This window comes from Glandiceps talaboti, chromosome 7 (assembly GCF_964340395.1).
Source record: "Glandiceps talaboti chromosome 7, keGlaTala1.1, whole genome shotgun sequence".
Taxonomy (NCBI): domain Eukaryota; kingdom Metazoa; phylum Hemichordata; class Enteropneusta; family Spengelidae; genus Glandiceps; species Glandiceps talaboti.
In genome coordinates, this window is record NC_135555.1 from 8,881,376 (window position 1) to 8,902,902 (window position 21,527).

Consider the following 21,527-nt stretch of genomic DNA (forward strand, 5'->3'; position numbering starts at 1 on the left):
AATGTCTGGACTTTGGGTTTCAATACAAATCATGCTTTCATTTCTACAGAAATTTCATGTTAAAACACAGATAAAGAAACTGTTTTATCTGTGTCGTTAAATAATATATGTACCAAATATATGTACCAGTATGTGTAGAAAGAACTTAAATTCTCATTTGTGATTTTGAACATAGTAACTATTGCAAAACATGGACATTGACCCATATGGTATACACTGGGGCAGGAAATATGCTATTATTAACTTTTACATAATACTCAATTTGCCTTGAAGGCTTGTCAATCATCGATTGTGACGTCATAACCACATGATCTGTTCTTTTCTATTTATGTGGTAGCAAAATGCTGCCACATTGAGTCTCGTAAATTGTGCGATTATTTGGCATCACACAAACGTTTGTAGCTGTGACGTCACTTTAGGTGGCGTAAATCTTGATTGTTCTCATTCAGTTCGATGTATTCGCAGGTCGCTACTGCATACTAGTATAGTGCAGTTTGTACAAACGAACTGATCGTGACTTTGATTTCGATGTATATGCATTCTGAGGGCGTTCTGTAGTACAGTTTGTACGAACTGGTCATGTCTTTGGTTTTGGTGAACTCTTAGCTCAGACCGTTCTCTGTATAATATACTTTAATAACGATTTGGTCATGGATTTGACCATGAACTTTAAAGAGATGAAAGATAGACAGTTTAACCAATCATGTATTATATATTTCTACAGGCGTTTTATATTTTGGGTTTTTACCAAACTATGGCTGATTCACTTTAGCAACACTTCAGCTGTGACAGTGAAAATATACCTAAGCATGGGTCACTAATTAATGGTTGATTGTCGCCAAATTCGGCCATTTCTTTATTTAACAATATTTAGATTTTCAGTGAATTTTTCCAATATTTCTTCATTCTAATTTTGGTCCTGTATTCTAAAAATTGGTTGTCGAAATCTGAATTGAAGACCTCTCTCAACCTCCGTAAAAGTAGGTGTACGACATAATATCATTTCCAACGAAAATTGATTCAGGATGGTTTCTACGTTCACGAATCATCGCGCGCCAGAATAGGTTTGTTTTCCCAATCTATAGACTTACCTTAAAATGAGAGGTGTTCTTAAACTTTGCATATCCGCAAAGAACCGTTGTGCTAATTTTCAAATATATCGATTTAAAAAAAGAACATACATCCCCTCCTCGTGCTTCATTTTAATTCAAGTGGCAACACAAGGTGGACTAACCATGTATTGTGATCACCCACCCTTACCCCTCCACTACTTGATCTAGACTAACAATGTATTGTGATCACCCATCCCTACCCCTCCACTACTTGATCTAGACTAACCATATATTGTGATCACCCACCCCTACCCCTCCACTACTTGATCTAGACTAACCATGTATTGTGATCACCCACCCCGACCCCTCCACTACTTGATCGAGACTAACCATGTATTGTGATCACCCACCCATACCCCTCCACTACTTGATCTAGACTAACCATGTATTGTGATCACCCACCCCAACCCCTCCACTACTTGATCTAGACTAACCATGTATTGTGATCACCCACCCTTACCCCTCCACTACTTGATCTAGACTAACAATGTATTGTGATCACCCACCTCAACCCCTCCACTACTTGATCTAGACGAACCATGTATTGTAATCACCCATCCCTACCCCTCCACTACTTGATCTAGACTAACCATGTATTGTGATCACCCACCCTTACCCCTCCACTACTTAATCTAGACTAACCATGTATTGTGACCACCCACCCTTACCCCTCCACTACTTGATCTAGACTAACCATGTATTGTGATCACCCACCCCACCCCTCCACTACTTAATCTAGACTAACCATGTATTGTGATCACCCACCCTTACCCCTCCACTACTTGATCTAGACTAACCATGTATTGTGATCACCCACCCCACCCCTCCACTACTTAATCTAGACTAACCATGTATTGTGATCACCCACCCCTACCCCTCCACTACTTGATCTAGACTAACCATGTATTGTGATCACCCACCCCACCCCTCCACTACTTAATCTAGACTAACCATGTATTGTGATCACCCACCCCTACCCCTCCACTACTTAATCTAGACTAACCATGTATTGTGATCACCCACCCCTACCCCTCCACTACTTGATCTAGACTAACCATGTATTGTGATCACCCATCCCTACCCCTCCACTACTTGATCTCGACTAACCATGTATTGTGATCACCCATCCCTACCCCTCCACTACTTAATCTAGACTAACCATGTATTGTGATCACCCACCCTTACCCCTCCACTACTTAATCTAGACGAACCATGTATTGTGATCACCCACCCCACCCCTCCACTACTTAATCTAGACTAACCATGTATTGTGATCACCCACCCCGACCCCTCCACTACTTGATCTAGACTAACCATGTATTATGATCACCCACCCCTACCCCTCCACTACTTGATCTAGACTAACCATGTATTGTGATCACCCACCCCTACCCCTCCACTACTTGATCTAGACTAACCATGTATTGTGATCACCCAGCCCCACCCCTCCACTACGTGATCTAGACTAACCATGTATTGTGATCACCCACCCCTTACACCTCCACTACTTGATCTAGACGAACCATGTATTGTGATCACCCATACCTACCCCTCCACTACTTGATCAAGACTAACCATGTATTATGATCACCCACCCTTACCCCGCCACTACTTGATCTAGACTAACCATGTATTGTGATCACCCACCCCTTACACCTCCACTACTTGATCTAGACGAACCATGTATTGTGATCACCCACCCTTACCCCTCCACTACTTGATCTAGACTAACCATGTATTGTGATCACCCACCCCTACCCCTCCACTACTTAATCTAGACGAACCATGTATTGTGATCACCCACCCTTACCCCTCCACTACTTGATCTAGACTAACCATGTATTGTGATCACCCACCCCTACCCCTCCACTACTGGCATCTTATGTTTTTATGAAGTCTACTTTGTGAATTACTTGAGAGTGAAATGTGCAATTACCTTCTTTTTCTTCCATCGACCGTTGTATTCAATTTTAGTAGGAGCAACATTAAATGCTAATTCAACATTTATTGTGTCGACTTTTATAATCAGATTGTCACAGTACACCATCCATATTTCGCACAATTACTAGCCGTTCATTTTTTAGTGCTACGGACCTCCACGAATATCACGAAGAAGTCATTCAATCTTGCTTTTTATAGTTGATACTAAAGAATATAACTTTTCCCCAGAAATGAAAGTCATGATAATAAAATACATCGTTTCACCAAATATAGTAATCTTTACCGACACCAAGAAGGTAAACGTCATTGCAAGAAATGGAGTTTATATCGTGACGTCATCAGTTCGGCAGATTTTGATCAAAGTGAAATGATACCGAGTTTGCCGACAATCCGTTTTTATATCGATCATTTAAATTTGACTGTCGATGAGGTTTACAGATTTAGGGGTAAAAGAAGATTTTGATTGTCCACCTATTTGAATTTAATTTAATTTAATGTCACAAGTCCAGTTAGTCAAAAAACTATGAACATTGAATGAACCGTTTACAAATTACAAGTCAGAAAGTATATCATCAGTCTACTAGTATTATTTGCGGTGATCGTGAGAACACGTCAAACAATGCATTTTGTTAGTAAATTTGTTTCGTGTAGGGGTCTATGATTTGACAAAGAAAGCAAGCATGCAAGTCATCCAGACGGCTGAATGTGCAGGAATGACTCGTTGAAAGCAAACGTTTCTATCAATCTCTGAAAAATCAATGTAAAACAAATGTTTTAAGGTCATGACAGTCCCTAATCTTGTCTTCTATTAATCAGACATATGTCGATCATTGATGAATACATACGTCACGGTCCAAGGATAGTCACTGAATCCGTACTGAATTTCAATTGAATTGCATAACTGTAAGTAGGCGTTATACACTACATAATAGCTTTACTATGTACCGAAGGATCATCTGACTAGAACAGTACTACTAGTTGATACTAAAGAATATAACTTTTCCCCAGAAATGAAAGTCATGATAATAAAATACATCGTTTCACCAAATATAATAGTTGTGACCAAGTCATGTGATTCTAACAGTTATGAATATATCAATGTGATGATGGTGTAGGGATGACCGTGTCTAATATGCTTCTTGTTGACAGATTTTATTTCCAAATGAATCCTTATTTCGCGTGTATCGTAGCCTGGAACCCCCCCCCCCCCATTTAATATCTGCTTAGAGATCGGCTTTAATACTAACGCAGCAACGATTTGTTAGCAGTGAAGTGACAGATATATATCTACAGGGAGATGTGCTCCTTAGCAACAGCGAAAAGGCGAGTCGAGGGACATTGGGAACCTGTATAAACTATGCTGCAACGATCTCTTAACAAATGACTTTATGGTCATGCACGACCCTTTCCTCAGGGCAAAGTGGACTAGTGTATTGAATTCAAAAGTCTCTTCAATAGTACTTTTATGTCGTTTTTACGAGCTGTTGATTACTTACAAGTGGGTTTTCAATGGTCCTTACTATAGCGGATTTTCAGCTGAAGTTTTAAAACGAACAACGTAGACTACAACAATAGCTGACATGTTGTCCATTTAATACACTAAGTTTAAAAACGAACAACACATACTATAAGTTACAACACAGTCTAAGTTTTTTAAAATGAACAAAAAAAAAACAATGACAAAAGCAGCCATAAATTGTGTACTACTTAGTTTTAAACAATAGATCAAACAACAGTTGTCATGGCAATGCATTACAGAACAACACAGACAAACCAATAGCAATTGTGCCGTGCATTACATTGTCTAAATTTTAAAACGAACAACATACCAGACAATGGCAGTCATGTCATACATATATTGTGTATGAAAAGTTTTGAAACGAACAACAGGCCAAACAATAGAAGTCAAATCGTACATATATTGTCTAAGTTTTAAAACGAACAGCAGGCCAAACAATAGAAGTCAAATCGTACATATATTGTCTAAGTTTTAAAACGAACAGCAGGCCAAACAATAGAAGTCAAATCGTACATATATTGTCTAAGTTTTAAAACGAACAACAGGCCAAACAATAGAAGTCAAATCGTACATATATTGTCTAAGTTTGAAAACGAACAGCAGGCCAAACAATAGAAGTCAAATCGTACATATATTGTCTAAGTTTTAAAACGAACAATAGATCAAACAATGGAAGTCATGTACATCAAATTGTCAAGTAAAGCCGCTGCTTTCACATGGATCATGATTGATATCCGAGGTCAACCACGACTCAGGAAGTCACCGAAAGCAATACAATTTAACTTAATTGTCTAAATTTTTAACTAAATAAACAAATTGAGTTCAACTCGGCTTTAAAGATGCCCCGGTGAACTGTACGTCGTTACACGCAGTTGAATTAATTGCCTTGGTATTCCCTTGGCCATTTCCTTATCTTAAATAATTTATACATTCATTTCAATACAAATGCCGATACGCTATTGATGAAAACTACAAACTTCATCGACTAGGTCAAAGGTTGGATTAATTCTATGTTTACTTATTACCAATATAGTTGACGTCGTAAAACAATTTAAATGCCATTAAATGACAAGGTACACGCTCGTTTGGATTATTTTAACAAAACGGCGCTCGTTCAGTTTAATCAATTAACTATATCAAATGTACGTTTGTTTTACACTTCACAAGTACATGCACAGTTATGTGAATCACATACCACGCTGTGTTCGAAACCCCTTGGATTCGAAACGCCGTGGATAAAAAAAAAATAAATGGAGGCACTGTGATAGGAAATGTATTAAAACGGATACCAATAACAAGACTGCATAATAATAACAATAATTAAAGTAAACGTAAGAATAATTTGGATGAAGTCAAGTACTGTGTATTATTAATACCGCGTCTTCTGAGTCTACTACTGTTCATATTATTTCATTTTCTCATTTATATACAATATCACTTAATATCGTCTATCAAACCATAATGTCCCAATTAATTACTTTGTAATTTAGAAGGATGTTCAGTTCGCCAGTATTGTCAGCTAACAATTTCAAATGAGTGTATATTACAACTAAATGTCAGCTTAGGTTTATGTCTTCAGGTTATTTTGATACTTCATTAGGTATTGCTGGATACATTTCTCGGTATAAACTTGACACGGTGAGTGTCTGGTATGTCAGTTATAACTTGATATCTTATATATTATATTCGATAGACGCTATGTCAGTCTCAATGTGGACTCTGTCAGTTATTTATGTCCCGTACCATTCTGTCAGTTTGAACGGCCGTCGTTCGTAAAGTCAACATCGCAGAATCTGTAATTGCAACTGTCTGCCTGTCAACCGGTGACTGTCGTTCTCAAACTTATATGTTGCGTATGAAGTTACTTTAATATGTGTTGGTATGTATGTATGTATGTATGTATGTATGTATGTATGTATGTATGTATGTATGTGGGTGGGTAGGTAGGCAGGTATGTAGGTGTGTGTATGTATGTATGTATGTGTGTATGTATGTATGTATGTATGTATGTATGTATGTATGTATGTATGTGTGTGTGTGTATGTATGTATGTATGTATGTATGTATGTATGTATGTATGTATGTATGTGGGTGGGTAGGTAGATAGGCAGGTATGTAGGTGTGTGTATGTATGTATGTATGTATGTATGTATGTATGTATGTATGTATGTGGGTGGGTAGGTAGATAGGCAGGTATGTAGGTGTGTGTATGTATGTATGTATGTATGTATGTATGTATGTATGAATGTATGTATGTATGTATGTGTGTGTGTGTGTGTGTGTGTGTGTGTGTGTGTGTGTGTGTGTGTGTGTGTGTGTGTGTGTGTGTACATTGTGTATGTGTTACCTCATATGCATATATGCACGTACGTATATTTGAGCACAGACTGGCCGTGATTTTAGCATGACTGTTTGGTGTTGAAAATGGGTTTATCCTATTCAATATACGTTAAACTTTTAGGTTGATTTTACTTGAAAACCTCCTTATAAATACAGCTTGGGGAAAATTGAGTGAATGGATTTGATACCGGATCTAGAAAAGTGTCATTGCTAACAACGCAGCTGGAAATATCATGTAAATGCGATTTAATGGTCAATCTCCACAGCCTGTTGTGAAGTACGGTATTTAGTACTCATCTTCCACATCAGACTATCATTTTGGATTATTTTGGAAATGTCCTGTAAAGACGTCAGCGAAGGTCAGAGTCATAACCTGACAACAGACCATCAGGTTCATGTAAGTCACAGAGGTGTACTTAAACAACCAAGAGTTATTCACAGACTCCAAACATGTGTGGGAGCCTACATCCACAATCACTTACAAGATAAGATTCAATCGATGGATGTCCTAGTACAAACTGATCTGCTATTTTAGAACATTCCATAAAAAATCTGAATATCGCGAAATTAACACTTAGTAGTGTAATTGATTTCGCGATATCGGGAGGGGGGGGGGTCTAAGGGGGGGGGTATAGGAATTCTATAAATATTTAAGCAGTTACTATGTACTTGGATAGCCATGGATTTAAAGTGAGCGTACAAGTGACTGCCTACAATATATCACACATGGTTAATTCATTATGAATTGATGTTTTTTTGCAATTTGTTGGATTTGTCTCAAAACATCAAGGAGTCATCTGTAGACCTAGATCATCGTCATTACTGCGATCTCATTAAACAAATCATCTTTTATTAAACAGGATATATAATCAAATCAAATCAACGTCAGATGTTTACATGGGAAATCGTAGAAGGTTTTGACTCAGACACTGAGCTTAGATAATTAGGAACATATTGGGGTATGTTTAAATCCATGTAACTTGAAAACTTAATGTATTGTTGGAACAAACCATCCTAGCAGGTATAAGTTGTACAGATCTGAACTTGGTCAGCAGTAAAGCAAATAAAAGATATCTGTGTATTTGCACATGATTTCATTATTCCTATCATGCTTCACCAATATGGCCTCCCATGTTGATATTAAACACCATTTCATTCAGTAGATAGACATACATACATACATACATACATACATACATACATACAGACAGACAGACAGACAGACAGACAGACAGACATACATACATACATACATACATACATACATACATACATACAGACATACATACATACATACATACATACATACATACATACATACATACATACATACATACATACATACATACATACATACCAACACATATTAAAGTAACTTCATACGCAACATATAAGTTTGAGAACGACAGTCACCGGTAGACAGGCAGACAGTTGCAATTACAGATTCTGCGATGTTGACTTTGGGAACAACGGCTGTTCAAACTGACAATGGTACGGAACATAAATAACTGACAAAGTACACATTGAGACTGACATAGCGTCTATCGAGTATAATATATAAGATATCAAGTTATAACTGATATACCAGACACACCATGGAATAGAGGAAAAACACACTCCGTGTCAAGTTTATAGGGAGAAATGTATCCAAGAATATCTATCAATATAACCTGAAGACATAAACGTAAACATCCACATATACACACACATACCTACATAATTATATACCTACACACATGCCCACATACATACATACATACATACATACATACATACATACATACATACATACATACATACATACATACATACATACATACATACATACATGCATACATACACACACACACACACGCGCGCGCTCGTGCGTGCGTACCTACCTACCTACCTACCCACCCACTCACCCACCCACCCACCCACCTACATATACATACTTATAATATTATGTAATATATGTAATATAATATATAATATAATATATATATACATTACATTACATTATAATTTGTGTTCTTGCTTGTAATACCAACGTTGTAGATAATGAAGGTAGACATTGGTATTACCAATATATATGTAAATCAAGACGACTGATATTGATGAGCTACACGGCTGATTCTGCTTTGAAATCGAGTGATGTCATTTCACAAACTACTAGAGAGTCCAGTAATAAGAGGCCGTATACTTCTATGCCAACACCTTTATAATCAGCTACTCCCAGATAAACTTTTCAAAATGCAACCCTTTCTGTTTTTGCTGTAAGCTGTCAATCACAATGGAGATAATTTATCTCACACCGTTATTAACATTGGTAGGCAATGATCTGAGAAACCTAGTTTACGTAAAGTGTTGTACTTTCTCAAAGGGATAACCACCTATTAAAGTCAAACAGTATCCGATAAGCACACTTCAGGGGTTTGTAATTATTTCATCATTGCATTTGCGTCAACTAACTTCATACGTGGACTTTCATCAGATAGATAATTACTATGATTAAGTCACTAATAGGAAAGATTATGACGAGCCTTGACACTCAGTGTTATCAGTGCTTCTTGCACTCAATTTCAATTTTGTGATCAGAAACTAAAATCATCACGTGGAGTGAATGCCGTACACCAGTGGAAGTAACACTATTGATCACGTGACATTGAAACGATTAAAACAGTCCTGGAATATATAAGTTGGCGATATAATCTAGAATTATAAAATTACGTTCACATTCTTTACTTAGACAAAAACACTGTGCAATTCGCCCGCTCTTGTATGTTTGTTAGTTGTTCATTTACTGAAATATTCTTAATACGCCCGATGTTTTTCATCATATTTTAAGAGATAACATTACCCATTTTCGATATTAAATAGTCTGTTCATTCACCACTGTTCTTATGTCACCATTGGCAAACCTTACATATTCGGTATATATGATTTTGGTCCGTGTTACATTATTTTTTGTTTTATTGCGCCAGAAGATATATAAAATGTTCGTAAATACTTTACCTGTAACATTTGTTCAACATCTAATTTGTTTCATATCTGTGTCTATCGACAACACAACTGTTGTTCTATTCTCTACAAAAAGTTAATTTGATCAGCCAACAATGTAGTAGAAATATCAGATACTTTCCATATTTCGATGACTGACAGTCGTCTCCATCTGGCATCTCATATTTTTTCTGCGCTGCCAGTTGATGAAAATAACTTTTTGTTGACTTAGAGAACTATACACTGTTATCGACATGGAAATATTCCAACATATTGTTATAGTGTGGTTTAGTATGTGTTTTGTGATACTGCTACACTGCTGTGTCGTGCTAAAGTCGCTTAAGTGTCGAAATTTGTGCCTAACATTAGATCCCTTTGGAGATGCTGGTGGGAACTGGGAAACCACACTGTGGTAGAGTATAGGAGTATGTTACAATATTTGGTATAGCGATAGCGTATGTTTAACATTTGTGAGCACTGAGACAAGAGTAGCACACCACACTCACTCAGTTACTGGATAATTTGCAATAATAAAACCTATCAGTACACAAAGGGAGGTATAAACATCTGGTGCACAATACCACCAGGCTTGTTTACTATAACTAATCGATTTATATTTCTAATAATTGTATCTATATATGGAAAAACGTCACCCGGCTACCCTTGTCACAACTTTTGAAAACTTTGCGAACTTTAGTTCTTTAGCGTTAACGCAACTAGTCAAAAGTTAAAACTTTTCTCACCGCTTAGTTTCCGCGTAAGTTAATGCGTCGATTGTGATTGTCATAAGGTGACGAATCCAGAAATGGTTGCTAGGTATGTAGACTATAGGCGTATCCATGCCCTCGACCTTTTCAAAACATACTTACAAAAACCAACCATTTGTATAAAGGCTTACAAAACTTGAAAATCGTAGTTATTACATATCAAATAAAATTATGGTTTTATTGTACCCTTACCTGTTTTCTGCTTGACGCAACATGGTTTCGCTTCTTACTTTCTCGTTTTCCATGAACCCCGTTTAGTTTGTGCTTGTGTCGAAAGCTTTCTTTCGTATCGTTGTTGGGTACAGTGTTTGAGAAGAGAATTTTGGCGATCAGCCCGTACACGACTACAGAGAGAATAGACGGGGAAATGTAGAATGCACATAGGTCCACAAAATACATAATATTATAAATATTAGCTCCACGATCCTGCTTATAGTCACACCATTCGATATCTCGACCGTTAGCCAAACGTCCGGGTCTTGTTCCAACGAAGAAAAGCCATGGCGTAAAGTACAGAATGGCAAAAATCCACAGAACGCTAATAATCTTCTTCGCCCGGGAGACGGTACACATTGTCTGTGCCTTCATCGGGTGACAGATAGCGATGTAGCGTTCGATAGTAAATGCCGTGATCGACAACGACGATACGTTGATAGCAACGTATTGCAAGTACACAGATAACTTACATCCCACATCGCCGTATAACCAAATAGAAGTCGGCAGAAAAATTTCGATTGTGGTTGGTAGACACGCTACTATAAGGACCAAGGTGTCCGCCACAGCCAAGCTTACCAGGTAACAATTTGTCGGTGTTCGCATATGGTTTATACGGCAAACAACCAATATGACCATCGTATTACCTATTATACCACAGAGAAGTACTAATCCCCAACACAGAAACCAAATCACACGATATAAAATTGATTTGTATATTACTGGAGCAAGCGTTCGTGGAGTCAGATTGGCTGCATCGCAGTCGGAACCATTGCCAAGTTCGGACATGTTACCGCACAGAGTTTCATTGAAGAAATTTTGGGTGATATTCATCGAAAGGGAGCTCAATGAAGACAACGTTGACGGGGACACCGCGCCAGAAATGGAAATTGTATAAGCACTCTCTGATAAACTTTGTGTCAGGTTTTCCATAATAACGGAAACGTTTTCTATATCTGCTACGTAAGTCACTGCCTTGGCTGCAGATGTTGAGGTATTCATCTTTCAGTATTCTGACGTATCTGTCGACAAGTGCCAGACTTCACGCTTTGTGGATTTCTCAGTCAGACGCAGTTTGTACTCAGCTCCAAGTCAATAAATTATCTACACAAATTAAACGACGAAATCGTTTAGTTGAAGAGCTTGCAAATGAGTAACAGTAGTTCCATGTCAGTCATCCACACCCACTGCTAGACGTACTTCGAATAGCAATGCCAATTATTAAAATTATTTTCCCTGTTCATTCGCCACGCTCAAAGACGCCGTTGATACTATATCTCGCCGTGTGATTCCTAAAGATTGTCAACCGCACCGTGTATTTGTATTTAGTTCCATCAAACCACAAACAAGTCCTCGGCTATCTGTTAAAACAAACATATAATATATAACTTGAGAAAATAAGAACAATCTTTTAAAACATGGATCTAGGAAGATGTTTTAAGTTTGTGTTTTGGTTGTAAGTAATTAATGACGGTGGTATCAACAATACAACTCGATAGTGTGTAAAGGTTAAACGTAGCCTCGTGTGGGGTTAATTGTTCATTTTTATTGCAGTACAGTCTTAGTTGGGGTGGATTACTATACAAATCTGAAAGTATCTGAAGGTCACACTGAAATAACAAAGATTGCATTCTTCAGAGTAAAATAGTCGTATTCTCGTAAAAAACCGTGATTTACCGTTTCATTTAGAAGTATTTCAACACGAGATCCGTATTGGAAAGGGGGTGATTTTAAAGGAAAGGAACGTAATTAGGGGTAGAATATCTCTGAAAACAGAAACTGATGCAGAAATACACGACGTGGCATTTATGACTTTATCGAAGTTACGGTTGATCCTTGGACAACTGTTGTCCATTAATCTAATTGTCATGTGGTGAGACTGCATATTTTATCAAATAAAGTATTGCCAACTGAGATGTGATTTTTCAAGGATAAATTCGAAAAGCTACGGGTTTCGTCTAAATAGTGTTACGATAAGTCGCTAATGAACATGGCCTTGGACCCATACCTTGATAATATTCAGCTTTGGTGGTGAAGCCTGCACTGCAGAGACCGACGTGAAAAGTAGACCCTGTAGGACTAATACGATATCGATGACTTCTATCTACGTCTCCGTGTACACATGACATTGAAGTTTACACTCAGTGAATGGAGCAGCAAACGTAACGTTTTATAACTAACTGTGATATGGTGTGCGATAATAGGAGGATATCATTTACTATTTTGTGGGCGGGCTGCATTATAGGACGCTCACGAACCTACTCAAATCATTGGCTCGTATGACATTCAATGTCTTTTGGACCGTTCCATTACACAGAGAGGGAAATAGCAACATTATTGGATATCTCCATTCTATCTAAGCCTTGATCAACTCAATTGAAAAACACAACTATCATATCTAGTCGTTGATTTATACATATATAGTAATAACACCGACATGCATCACGTCACCCATATATCACCCAATATATCTTGTATAATGTAAAAACACGATATTGTATGCTTATTTCTCGAATTCTCGTTACCATAGGAACCACGTAAATTGCATACTGATGAAAGCTATCGTTACAATTGAGACAACGTTGTATTTGTATCATCGCAGTCTCATTTGTTTTACTTTTCTGGGCGTTTTCGTTTGTCTGTCTGTCTGTCTATCTGTCTATCTGTCTGTCTGTCTGTCTGTCTGTCTGTCTGTCTGCCTGCCTGTCTGTCTGTCTGTCTGTTTGTCTGTCTGTCTGTCTGTCTGTCTGTCTGTCTGTCTGTCTGTTTGTTTGTTTGTTTGTTTGTCTGTTTGTCTGTTTGTTTGTTTGTTTGTTATCATCAGGAAATGAAGTACTTATCTGGCTACGTACACCTGTGTTGACGAGTCACAGCCCGTAGTGACAGTAACGTGGTGGGTTATGGTACGCGTAATTTAAAATATATATTTTCTCGGTTATGTGAGATAGAACAGACAAACCATCCCTTGGTCTTCATTGAAAAGGATGAATAGAAGAGATCAAAGGGGTCAAAAAGAGATATTGAAATTTAGATATTCGTACGATACGGCTTTGAGGGCTAGCAAAGTGTGACTACGTGTCAAGCTGTGTAGCTTTTGGCTATCTTACTCCATCATTCAGGCACAGATGGTACTGCCGGTAAACAAGTCAGCTTTATGAAGTTCCTGACATCACTACAGATAATGAATTCATCACAAAATGATACAAAATATTATTAAAGACACGAATGATAACGGCTTCTCGTAAATGTGTAAAGTCCCGCAAAAATGAATATGATAAATGTCATAGCAACGAAAGTCTACGAAACAAAAAATGTACGTGTATCATGGAATGACAGTATGCTTTTTTTTGGCATATCGGTTATAGAATCTGTGTTTTGAAAAAAAACCCACCGTTTTCACGATGCAATTCCATAACAATGGGTTTGCCATCAATGTAAGTAGTTCAAAAGGGGTCTTGTTGCACCCTTTTCACCTACTCGTTTGTTTATTAACTGCTTCACCGCCGCACAATGTAGGCAATAAATTTACCCAGACAGTTCTGTTAACCACTGTAATATCTGATAGAACCAGCGTACGTGTTTTGCCAAGATAAAATTATACGAGACGTCCCCAAAATTCATGAAGGGTGCGTATGTGTCCACAAAAACTCAAACAGACCCCCAGGACAGAAGAGATAACGTTTGCCAGAGGATGGTTCTATCTCAATGTACGTAGCAAGCACTAATAAACTTAGAATACACAATGGTGTTTAGTAAAAGCGTAGTATTTGAGATAGCATTGAAGAAACTCTCTACTAACAGTTAATGTATTGTTTCTCCTTGTTCATTATTTATCATTTCACGGTTGAAATCCCTGGAGAACATTTTTTAACCCGTTCCCTTGCTGTTGGAGAATGAATTCTCCTTAACGTGTCTGTTTGCGTAACATTCCAAATCAAGCCACAGTCGACAACCTCGTGTTCACGATATGCATGACGAAACAAGAACAACTCGACAAGGACAGTTTCTTATACGGCGTATCAATTTGATGAATTAGTAAAAACAGCCTACAGGCAGTGAGAATGCAACTTCAGACTACAGTTTGGTTAACACGAAACATTGAATAATTAGGAAATGCACAGACGAGTTTTAATAAATGAATATGTATTTTGTATCATTGTATGAACTAAGCTTATATACACGTAGACATTGAAGTTGCACGAACTATGCATAGACATTGCCGCATTACACGAACGAGGCTTATACGTGCATAGACCTTGTAGTAGCATTATGCATGTACACTTTAGAATTGTACGCACGGGACTTACTATCGATGGTATACATGCATAGACTTTGCAGTATTCCAAGAACGAGGCTCATATATATATATATGTGTGTGTGTGTGTGTGTATATATATGTGTGTGTGTGTGTGTATATATATATGTGTGTGTGTGTGTGTGTTTATTGTATGTATGTATGTATGTATGTATGTATGTATGTATGTATGTATGTATGTATGTATGTATGTATGTATGTATGTATGTATGTATGTGTGTATGTATGTATGATATATATATATATATATATATATATATATATATATATATATATATATATATATATATATATATATATATATATATATATATATATATATATATATTAGCCATTGTACAAACGAGGCTTGCATAGATGAATATATTTTGCAGTATTATAGAAAGAGTTGTATAGGAACAAATTTCGAGGCACTGAACTTTTAACTGAACGCATACTATAACTAGCAATGTCGAGATATTCAATGTCCCTAGAAGTCTTTGGTATGATTTGTATTATTATTACAATGTGATATCCAATGTTGATATAATTTCAGTAATTTATTTCATGATGATTTTGTTGGATATATTCAATCGGGACCAATTTGTATGTTGTATTACACTGTATGGTTAGTTGGATCTAAAAGCATTGTTTTGCCATTTTGCTAGCTATCGATGGAGTAATTCGTAAATGTACAGATTTGAGATTCATGTGTTGTTGAACACACGATAACATTTACAATCTTTTGATCACACCGAGGAATCATCAACAGTAGACTCGTAAAAGATTATAACCCGTGTACGCTATACTTGCAGAATGAACGTGTTGTTTGTGAAAAGCCTGAACCTAAACTGAACGAGACCAATCAATGTGTTCACATTCAAACTCTACATAGTCCATCGGGATAATATTTTGTCTACTCATGCGACGAAGTTTTGTTATTTATTAAATTTTAACTTCACGAGTGATTTTTTTTTCAATGTATGCTTCCACCACCCAGGATGAGTACGTGATGAATTGATGTTATACGAGCAAACATTGATAGATGACTTCAATATTTATAGTCGGAAGTATCTCTGAATTGGAAAGCACTCGCGTTCACTGTTAAAAAGCGATCACTTTTATGCTCGTTGATCGAGGACGGCGACAAACATTGAACACAAGCCATAAGTGTAATGATTCAATATTTAATGAAACACATAGCCGCTCTGTCTGTTAATCATTGGAATTTGAGGGAGCACTAATCCACTTAATAAGATTAGGATTACTTGTATTGAGATGAAGGCGATGTATAATTTAGTTCCATCAAGGCATAGAACGAATGACAAATCGTGACTAGGTGACAATGTGATAATGTCAATTCAGATTGCGAAAATTGTGACCTCAAGACATCAAGTCTCGCGAGACTTTTCAAGACATCATTTCAATGCTTGATAGCAGAGTTAATGCTTTCTCCGGATTACTCGAGGTGTCGTAAAGCATATTTTCTCCTATAATATTAATGTATGTCCCCAAGTTATCAAATGTTGTATGATAAGAGAAGTTTTAACTGCAAGTGTATATATCGTGTGGTAAAAGATATACGCTCTCAGGGCCTTTTTGTTTTGTCCTGCCGTGCCTTGTTTTGAGTTAAGACGTTGAAACCACATGGACCGGTGATTTCAAAACACGGTGACTGTTCAGTTTGGCCCTGGAGGAACAGACTGGAGTGGAAGCTATTTGAGCATGAAGTGGGTGGTAAAATTAGACTAGTTATAACTATACATTGTCACTGACGACAAAACATTGAGACGCCTGATAGTACTGACAATGTATACGTTATGTGTTATGAAATTAAGCCTCCTAGATCCTTAAAATATTTCAAAATTATTTAAATGTGATTTCAGTTTAAGATGTTTTATGCTATGAAGGATATTAGTAGAAAGTCTCGTTCTGTGAAATTATGAAAACCCTTTAAATTGTTCTACAAATACGATAGCATTAGTCTGTATCACCGTCATGGGTTAGACGCTATGTTAATATGCAACATTGTCTTTCTTTATACATTTGAAGAAATGAAACACACACTAAATTTTAAAACTATCATTGAATGTGCCAGATCCCGGTTTTATATAAGGGATTATATCCCTGCAGAAATCATCCATCTAGGAATCCTCAGAATCTACTGAATACTGATCACATTTAATGCAATCAACATTCGATTATACCATGGTATACATGTATATTCCATGTGTTTCTCGTGGCCTATCCGACCCTGACAGTTTTTTTGCTGCAACCGGGAATTCATTTGAATTTAATTTGAAATTACCGGTATTATCACAGGGGTCAGGAGGAATCAGCTTCTTCTTTTTATGATTTCTCTGATAGCTTTGATTATTTTCTTGTTTTCCTCTACATTCCAGATAAAAGTTTTACCATTAGTCCGATGGGTAGATGTCTCCACTGGGAGAATAATATGTTAATTGAGCAAAGAGCCTGTGAGTGTGTTTTATGATTATCTGAACATAAAGTTAATAAACGTTGATAAGACAGTGGCAACGGTGGCAAATAGTAATGTTGGTAGTGAAACTTTATTTGAAATATAGAGAAAAACAAGATAAAATTAGAATTACAGGAAAGTCATGAGAAAAAGTTGTTTATCTCGCATGGCCTCTGTGGCATTATCCAATGCTTCCTCCATGTATATATGTTACTTGCACTAAACAAGGAAATTAATACTTTTACTAGTGGTGTCACCGCTGATTGAATTGCATGATCCTTGAATCTGCGTCACACATTGTCGCACAATTTTTTCGTTTATTACTCCCCCGGCTTCAGTGGGAAGAAGGCACATTGAAGTAGAGTGTCAATATAATTGGGATTGAGGTGGATGATTAAGGGGAGGGAGGATGGTCAGGGGGAGGGGGTGGATAGGGGAGGGAGGATAGATGGGGTGGGTGGGGAAGGAAGGGTTATTATACTGGAAGGCTATCCTTTGATTCTTTTGAACTCTTATCTCAAATGTACAGTTGCTTAGTAACGCTCAGATGCAAAATGATGAAACTGGTATCAATGGCACAATATGTGTATGATACCATCGAAATCGTACGCCACAATATAGTCGCCAAATAAAAAAGATTGCCTCATGGACTAAATCACGTGACTTGTATCAATACATGATTCATCAATGCTAATCCCATCATCAATGTTACTTCTATGAAAAAGAGGAAAAAACAGGGTGTCAGAAAACACAAGTGACGTCCTTATCGGCCCTGTGAGAAAAAAAACCTTATCATACATAAATAGATACACAGAGAAAAATTCATCACCGTATGGTTAAATATTTGCATAATTCATCCACGCAGGCGACGTTGCGTGTTTCAGTTCGTCAATATCCGCCTAGTCGTGTCTATACCGTCACTGGATGTTGACGTACCGTGCGCCTTGAGCTAGTCGGTGTCATGTTATACTAGCTACAATATATTCATGTCGTGGTAATACACATTGCAAAATAATAACGAATGATACACTCCTCCGATGTTTGGATCATATTTCATCCCGGGTCATAGTTTCGACGTTCATGGCCATAGTTAGTAAATCACCGCAAATGGCGTGCGTAAATTACGTTCAATTAGAGTCGATGGGTAGGGATTGGTCTGGGCGATAAAACCCAAGTGACGACTATCAGACTGCCTCAGAGATTCGTTACTGACGCATGACACTAATTTCACAGCTTTACACTAGAAGGTTTTAATATGTCTATAATTTGTCGTGTGGGTTAGAATCGGAGGACTTGAAAATGCACAAAAAGACTAACTGACTGGTACATTACAGAGTGGAATAAATTGTTCCTCAATACGATCTTCTAGTTGACTGATTCGCAGTCTGATATAGAAGCTACTGGCTGGCCAAATTAGGCTTGATGGAATATATCAATAATGTCGTCGTATTAAGGAAATCCAAGGTCTACATATAAAACTACAATAAGGTCTCTCTACTACACTACACTACACTACACTACACTACACTACACTACACTACACTACACTACACTACACCACACCACACCACACCACACCACGCCACGCCACGCCACGCCACGCTACACTACATCACACCACACCACACCACACCACACCACACCACACCACACTACACTACACTACACTACACTACACTACATTTTCTGCGATTTGAACGCTAAAATCTCATGATTATATTCTTAGAATTACATAAACGTGCAGTGTTGTGAAAACGTTCTTTTACACACATATTTTAATTCTGCCTGTGTGGTGACGAAAGAAGATTTAGATCACGAACACGTGAGCTTATACGGCATTGAAGAAATATACACGACCGCTTATTGAAGTTGTAGGATATATAAAGAAGCTATGGTTAGATTTAGATGAAACTTTAAGGGAAAGATTGCCCATGAGACAAAGGCCAAGTCATTGGATTTTACAGGAGATTTTATAACGGATCTGGATCGGAGTTAGTGAAGATTTTAGTTAAAGCTATGATATCATTGCACTTCTTCTATCCAGGAGGATCATATTGGCATTGAGAGGGCTATATATTCATGTTGTTACACTTTTATTTTAAAAATCTATTATCTCTGTCTCTTTAGTCGAGAATCTGTAACAAAATAGCTATACTTGCGTTTAATACAAAACACCTTGAAGGCACTATTATACTAGCCAATCGTTCTGAGTTCATTCTAAGTTTATATATGAGTTTCTTGCCTGGCAACTAAACCACGGCGCACTCTGTTTCTTTACCTGGCACATCTAACGTAAATGTACTCTCTAAGTCCCTTACCTAATAACTAAACCCATGGTGAACTCTACGTCCCTTACCTGACACATCTAAACCCATGATGTATTCTAAGTCCCTTACCTAATAACTAAACCCATGATGTACTCTAAGTCCCTTACCTAATAACTAAACCCATGGTGAACTCTAAGTCCCTTACCTAATAACTAAACCCATGGTGAACTCTAAGTCCCTTACCTAATAACTAAACCCATGATGTACTCTACGTCCCTTACCTGACACATCTAATCCATAATGTACTTTCTAAGTCCCTTACCTAATAACTAAACCCATGATGTACTCTAAGTCCCTTACCTGACAATTATAAATTATATTCCAAGTTCTCGTAACTGTCATTTAAAGCACGACGAACTCAACGTCTCGGTATCACGTTGAGGTACTTACTTAGTACTTTGGTTGTCATGTTATAAATATCTGATGTACAACAAAGTTGTCGGTTCAGTCATTAATTCATGTGATGTGAAATGAAAAGATTCTGCGTTTTGGCACTAATTCGACACTGTCTCTATGAGAAGGTTTTCAAATGATTGTACTGAGGAAATAACTCTGAGCTAATCAAGTGAATTTGGTATGACTAAATTAATTTGTGTTTCTACTCGTAGCCCAGGGCTAAGCAATTTCTTCAAGACGAAATCATTACCAGTCTCCCTCTTCATAGAATGCGTCTGCAAGCCTACATTAAGAGGACGTATGCTCTAGTTTCGTAAGCCTTGCAAATTATACCATCAGAACGTTTGTGTTATGTATGGATGAAGACAATATCTGTCAACGGTGAATGTTTTTTATTGAAAGAATAATACTTGAGACGATACAGATGAGATAACTTTGTTGGGGGTAATTATATTCATAAATACTGTTTGAGTGGTGGTACTGAGCATCAAATGATATACATTTGTAGATCATATTAACGTACAATCCACCTCGGAAATAAATTCTACCAATTTTTGCCGTTACTTCGTTCAAGAACTTCACTCCAACCAATTCTCAGTTAAAAAATCGTCCAAAAATCAGGGGTCACTGAACAAATATTTGAAATAGAGGTCAAGATGTGATCACAATTTAGTCATTTTAGAATCCAATATGGCCGCCAATCCAATATGGCCACCAACTACTGTATTAGTTCTATGGGAAAATAAATGATTGATAATTTCCCTGAAAGTAAGATGGTGAAACCTCACATTTCTTTTATTATTTCAAAATGATCAGGAACACAAGCTTTCATATGGCAAAGTTTGAAGCGAATTAAAGAACTTTGTTTTTCAGGGAATTTGTCGAAAATTTGTTCAAAAGTAACACATTCTTTACCAATAGGTGATTATTTTCTTTTCACATAAAAATTATCTTTGAATGAATTGCTTTTGTTTTAAAACAACTAATGAGAGATTAGCTTTTGAAATGCAGTTCATTGTTATACAAAGTTATTCTATATCATGTCGGGTCGTTCGTTCAGCACCGAGGTCAGCCCAAACTAAAATTGTTGTGAAGAAACAAACGCCATCAGATATATCTTAACGCGGTCCAGGGTATGTATTCTCAGTAAACCAATTCTA

The 21,527-nt window shown here is 37.2% G+C and overlaps 1 protein-coding gene across 3 annotated transcripts in view; it reads right to left on the minus strand.

The window, feature by feature from the left end:
• LOC144437548 (thyrotropin-releasing hormone receptor-like) overlaps positions 1-21,527 on the minus strand; it is a 76,534-nt gene that overhangs the window by 24,572 nt on the left and 30,435 nt on the right. For 2 of the 3 annotated variants that reach the window (XM_078126505.1, XM_078126504.1), the window contains exon 2: positions 10,851-12,232. In XM_078126505.1, coding sequence (XP_077982631.1) covers positions 10,851-11,873 — 1,023 coding nt within the window. In that variant the 5' untranslated portion in view covers positions 11,874-12,232. Of the gene's footprint in view, positions 1-10,850; positions 12,233-12,879; positions 13,039-21,527 lie in introns of those variants that run through there. The other variant, XM_078126503.1, reaches the window with a different exon arrangement.